Source organism: Colobus angolensis, unplaced genomic scaffold (genome assembly GCF_000951035.1).
Source record: "Colobus angolensis palliatus isolate OR3802 unplaced genomic scaffold, Cang.pa_1.0 Scaffold395, whole genome shotgun sequence".
Classification (NCBI taxonomy): Eukaryota; Metazoa; Chordata; class Mammalia; order Primates; family Cercopithecidae; genus Colobus; species Colobus angolensis.
The window spans coordinates 847,610-853,890 of NW_012117321.1; the positions used below are offsets into that span (position 1 = coordinate 847,610).

General features: G+C 43.2%; 1 protein-coding gene across 2 annotated transcripts in view; it reads right to left on the bottom strand.

Annotated features, from left to right (window-relative positions):
• The window catches only part of ZNF680 (zinc finger protein 680), a 54,172-nt gene extending 53,314 nt beyond the window's left edge, over nt 1–858 (bottom strand). The window contains exon 1 of one of the 2 annotated variants that reach the window (XM_011955119.1): nt 654–850. In XM_011955119.1, coding sequence (XP_011810509.1) covers nt 654–683 — 30 coding nt within the window. In that variant the 5' untranslated portion in view covers nt 684–850. Of the gene's footprint in view, nt 1–653 lie in introns of both variants that reach the window. The other variant, XM_011955120.1, reaches the window with a different exon arrangement.
• Nucleotides 859–6,281: the final 5,423 nt, after the last annotated feature.

The following is a 6,281-nucleotide window of genomic DNA, read 5'->3' on the forward strand; positions in this document are numbered from 1 at the left end:
GTAAATTACTACATTGGGGAAAATAAAATTTACGCTTAACCAACTATAAACTGCCAAGTACCCTCCGATTACATAACCAGAAAATTTCCACCTTGATCTTACAAATTAAGAAGCTATGTAACTGTACCTGACCGATTATTGAATTTGGTTTTATTCATCATATACCTCTTAGAAGTCTTTCCTTCAAGCCCCTCCCAGGGACCACAAATTACAAATCATAGCTGGGCGCTCTACGATTTTTGAACCACTCTTCTATTGGATTTTTAAATATTTTTGCGGTGACTTCCATGAATTTTTAATAGAAAAAAGGAGGGACTGGGACCCCACGGACCAAAGCTCTTCCCATTCATGAACCCGGTACTGAGAGTTATCAGGCAGAGATGCGGCACTGCGGCTGCAGAGCTGCCCAGCGAGGGCTCCAGGCCAAGGCACAGTCACTGCACAGGGAGGAGACAGGACGCCCGGGGTCCGGCTGTCAGCCCAGCCGCCATCTTATGGCTGAAGGGGACCGAGGGCCGAGCTGCGCCAAAGACAACTCGGTCCGCGGATTTTGGAGCCCAGTGCTGGGAGGCTGCAGTCCTGCCACAGTCACTTCCGACCGGTTCCAACCAGCCCCTCCCCCTCTCTCGGGGTGTCGGACCCGGCACTCTCACCATTTCTAGGCTTCCAGGTGGTCCTGGCATCTTAGCTGCGCATCTCCCAATACCTGCAGGTAACCGAGCCACAGAGGCTGGGCCTCTAGGAGCAGAAGACACAGAGCAGTGAAGACTAGACGTGGAGCTCCTGCGGCAGCTAGAGACAAAGGCCCCGCCAAATCCCGGAAGCCGTCCTGTCCGCTCCAGCTGCGTGCCTGATTGGACGGGTCCCATTCCAGCGTCCCTGATTGGATAGTGTTTAGAGCCCCACCCCCTAATGCCCTGAGTGACAGAATATGTGCTCAGCTGCTGGGCTGAACGAAGAAATAGTGAAATTCAAGCTGCAGCGTTCTCATGCAGGGCTTCCTCCCTGAGCGGAGCCAGGCCCACCCCAGAGGGTATTTGCATATAACCTTGCGTGTAAGGTCGTTTGCCTTTATAAATAATATATTATGTGGCTATTCACACATGAAAATAATGCAATAACAATTGTTTAAAATTTTCCAATTTTATGAGCTCCCTGGCTTCTTGTCCTTTGAGCGGGTAGCCTGACTTTTTTTTAAAAAAGGCAATCCTCTGAAATTGAATGTGAGCCACATGTGAATTCTAAATTTTCTAGAAGGAAAATTTTAAAAAGAAAAAATAAACAGGAGGAATTCATTGTAGGAATTTAATTAACCCAGTATATCCAAACTAGTATTTTAATATGTGACCAGTATGTAATTATTAATAAAGTATATATATTTTGGAAAAAAACATTAAAACTATGTATTTTACCTTTCTACCACATCGTAGTTCGGACCAGCCACATTCCATGCACCCAGTAGCCACACTTGGCCAATAGCTGCCACATTGAAGTGCAGCTCTGACAGCAGAAGATGAAATCCTGAATATCCCTTTGCTTTTTTCTTTCCTTTTAATTTCCTTTCTCTTCTCTTTTTTTCTTTCTTTTCCTTTCTCTTCTCTTCTTTTCAGAGTCTGGCTCTTAGGCCCAGGCTGGAGTGCAGTGGTGCGATCTCAGCTCACTGCAATCTCCACCTTCTGGATTCAAGCGATTCTCCTGCCTCATCCTCCCCAGAGTAGCTGTGATTACAGGCATGTGCCACTATGCCTGGCTTATTTTTGTATTTTTAGTAGAGATGGAATTTTCCCATGTCAGCCAGCCTGAACCCCTGACCTTAAGTAATCCTTCTGTCTCAGCCTCCCAAAGTGCTGGGATTACAGGCATGAGCCACCACACTGGGCTTGAACATCCTTTTCCTGCCATAAATAAGGAGAAAGTCTTTCCCTACCAACATCTCTCTTCAGTTCCAAGGGTAGAACAGATAGTGGCCATAGAAAGAGCAGAGGACAGCAGGAATAAAATCACAACAGGAAGACCACCTGTTGTCCACCTTTATTCCAGAGATCAGACAGTGAACAAAGGACGATGGGGCCACAGAATAAGAAAGCTCTATGTCTACAGATCCCTCCCTGGTCTTTCTTTCTTTCTTTTTTTCTTTTTTGAGACAGAGTTTTGCTCTTGTCATCCAGGCTGGAGTGTAATGGTATGATCTCAACTCACTGCAACCTCTATCTCCCGGGTTCAAGCGATTCTAGTGCCTCAGCCTCCCGAGTAGCTGGGATTACAGGCATCCGCCACTATGCCCAGCTAATTTTTGTATTTTTAGTAGAGATGGGGTTTCACTGTGTTGGTCAGGCTGGTCTCGAACTCCCGACCTCAGGTGATCCACCCGCCTCAGCCCTCCAAAGTGCTGGAATTACAGACGTGAGCCACCATGCCAGGCCATGTCCCTAGTCTTTACCTCCAATTAAAAACAGACTAATTTTGCTATTTGCCCCTGACCCTAATTGTCAAGCTGTGGTTACCTGTTTTCTCCTGTGGTGTGGGGAACTGTGTGAGTATAAGCACCAATCACATGCATACATATCTACATGTATTTCTGCATTATGCAATATTCTCTTACAAGACATCTAACTTTGAATAAGGAGAAAAATCAGTACCTTTATGGGGCCCACTGTTGGAAGGTAACTAGAAATCAACTTTGTCATTAAATCCTGGCATCCTATCTGTACCGGGTGCATGTATTAATTAGCTATTGCAGCATAACAAACCAGCCAAAACTTCTTAGTTCATAATTGAGATGATCACCAATTTAGACTAGGTTCAGTGGGCCATTCTTCTGTTTTCAGCTGAGCTCCTTCAGACATGTGTCATCAGCCGCTTGTTGACTAGGCATATGTGATTCTTAGGGGGCGCTTCTGCTTGTAGGGCTGAAACACACCTTGCTTCTCAAAATCAATGCCCAACAACACATCTTTATTTTTCACCACAAAAACAAATCTAAAACGTAAAAAAAAGTTAGAGAAATTAAATTTAACAAAGTTTAATTGAGCAAAGAATGATTTGCAAATAAGACAGACTGTGGATCCAAAGTAGGTTCAGAGAGACTCCAGTACAGCCACATGCTGGAAAAAGATTTATGGACAGAAAAATCAAAGTGACACACAGAAAATGAAAGTGAGATCCAGAAACAGCCAGATTGATTATAGCTTTGAATTTGCCTAATTTGAACATGATTGGAACAGTTTATGTTATTTTATTGTCAAAAACACTGTGGTTGGTACAAGAATGGGTTACAGCCTAATTACATATATCTAGTTAGGTTTCAGTTTACTATGTACAAAAAGCCCTACTGACCAAAATTAACCATGGAAGTGGGCAGCTTTAGGCTATAATTAAACAATTTCTCTCATTTGTTCATCTCAATTTTGAGAGTTAGACCAAAATTTTAGACATTGATACCAATCTAGCACCATCAAAAATGTACTTATTGCCCAGGTGTGGTGGTTCACGCCCATAATCTCAGTACTTAGGGAACCCAAGGCAGGTGGATCATCTGAGGTCAGGAGTTTGAGCCCAGCCTGGTCAACGTGGTGAAACCTTGTCTTGAAATCGTGCCACTGCACTCCAGCTTGGGTGACGAGAGTGAAACTCCATCTCAAAAAAAAAAAAAATTAATTAGTCTCAAATTCCACTGTGAAATAGCAGAACTGTGGGTTTGTAAAGTGGAAGGAAACAAAGACGTCAAGTTCTTATTTTTTTAAAAGGCTTACAGTAAAGGGGAGCTCTTCAAGTTGAAATCTGCTGTTTACAGAAAAAAAAACAAAACCTGGTCTGTTTTAGGATCTATCTATTTATTTAAATTTTTACTTTGATTATGGTTTTTTTTTTTTTTGAGACGGAGTCTCGCTCTGTCATCCAGGCTGGAGTGCAGTGGCCGAATCTCACCTCACTGCAAGCTCTGCCTCCCAGGTTCATGCCATTCTCCTGCCTCAGCCTCCCAAGTAGCTGGGACTACAGGTGCCCGCCACCTTGCCTGGCTAGTTTTTTGTATTTTTTAGTAGAGACGGGGTTTCACCATGTTAGCCAGGATGGTCTCAATCTCTTGACCTCGTGATCCAGAGTGCTGGGATTACAGGCTTGAGCCACCGCGCCTGGCCTACTTTGATTATGTTACTTCATTATGGAGTCACTTTAGCATAAGTGACTCTACTTTAGTTTGATTTGGTCTGTTTGGACCTATTGCACAAGTGCAGTCCAGAATGGTGGACTCTAATAATTTCGGTTAAAAAAAATCCCCTTTTCGGTTAAGTTCTCATATAGGTCAGAGTGTGACCAAAACTCAGGGCCTTAGTGCAACTGTAAGTTTTTATTATTTTGGTTTTTTTCCTTATCATGTCATTCATAGGATATGACGTCCTCATGGTCACATATGTCTTTAGTTTTTGTCATTCCAGTTAAGGAGAGACTATTTGAGATTCTACAGGAGACCACATGCAAACGTCTAAAACTTTTGAGAGAATACAGTGTAGTAGGGAGACTCCTATTTTGACTATCAGGGAGGATAATATCAGGAGTTTGAAGTATGCTTTTTAAAAAGCCAGTGTCTCCATGAACCAACCAACTAAAATTAAATAGATCAAATAATTAGCTAGATAAATGGTCTATTCATTTCAACCGAGCAGCCTGTTAAGCAATCCCCTACAACTGAATCTCTGTAACATCTGATATATTTCTCCATGTGCAACTACAAGTATTAGCAACTGCTAATGCTTTTCTGTTTATCCAGTAAGTAATCTAGAGAAATTCTACTATTTGGCACAACTTTAGTAAGAAAATTTAAAGTCTATTGTGTAACCATAGCCTTTACAGTAGAATCTGCTATAGAGTCTATTATGGGGGATAAATTTTTCACCATTTCCTCATTTATTCTAAACCATAATAAAATGATGCCCATTCAGAAGAGTAATGGCCTCCTGACAATGCTCTTTAACCTATTTTGAATGAATTGTCTTTAACTTGTGAAGTAAGGTAAGAGCAGTGGATGAATATTGTTTCTGATATTATGAGAAAAGAAGTATTTCATAAAAATTTCTCACCCACATTGGCCCTTCATCTTTTGCCTATCAAGGCATAAATTTATTCATATATATAAGCTTGGCTGCAAAATCCTCTGCATGTAAAACTATATGAATGCACACAAGAAACCCCCTTTAAAAAAAATTTTTAAATATATATGTATTTCAAAAATATTTTGAAAGTAAGATCTCTGGGAAGAAACAAAATGAATACAATAAAATTTAGGAACAAAAATGCAAGAGAAGCTGCTTAATCCTGCCCCTTCCACCCCAAGTGGCACAACACAGAGATGAGATTTTTTTTTTTTTTTTTTTTGAGACGGAGTCTGGCTCTGTGGCCCAGGCTGGAGTGCAGTGGCCGGATCTCAGCTCACTGCAAGCTCTGCCTCCCGGGTCTACGCCATTCTCCTGCCTCAGCCTCCGAGTAGCTGGGACTACAGGCGCCCGCCATCTCGCCCAGCTAGTTTTTTGTATTTTTTAGTAGAGACGGGGTTTCACCATGTTAGCCAGGATGGTCTCGATCTCCTGACCTCGTGATCCACCCGTCTCGGCCTCCCAAAGTGCTGGGATTACAGGCTTGAGCCACCGCACCCGGCCTGAGAGATGAGATTTATTTTGTGATCCCAAGTACATGCTTCTGGTTGACTAAGAATGATTTTTTAAGGCCGGGCATAGTGCCTCACACCTGTAATCCCAACACTTTGGGAGGCCGAGGCGGGCAGATCACAAGGTCAAGAGATTGAGACCATCCTGGCCAACATGGTGAATCCCCATCTCTACTAAAAATACAAAAATTAGCTGGGCGTGGTGGCACGCACCTGCAGTCCCAGCTACTCAAGAGGCTGAGACAGGAGAATCGCTTGAACCCAGGAGGCAGAGGTTGAGAGGTTGCAGTGAGCCGAGATGGCGCCATTGCACTCCAGCCTGGCGATGAGTGAGACTCCATCTCAAAAAAAAAAAAAAAGAATGATTTTAAGTATCAGTTTTCTGGCTGAAGGGCCCTGTCCAAAATCAGGATTAGAAATAAGTCAGCTGGGCAAGACGTGGTGGCTCATTCCTGTAATCCCAGCACTTTTGGAGCCCAAGGCAGGCGGATCACTTAAGGCCGGGGGTTTGAGACCAACTTGGTCTACATGGTGAAACCTGGTCTCTACTAAAAGTACAAAAATTAGCCAGGCAAGGTGGCTCACGCCTGTAATCTCAGCACTTTGGGAGGCCAAGGCA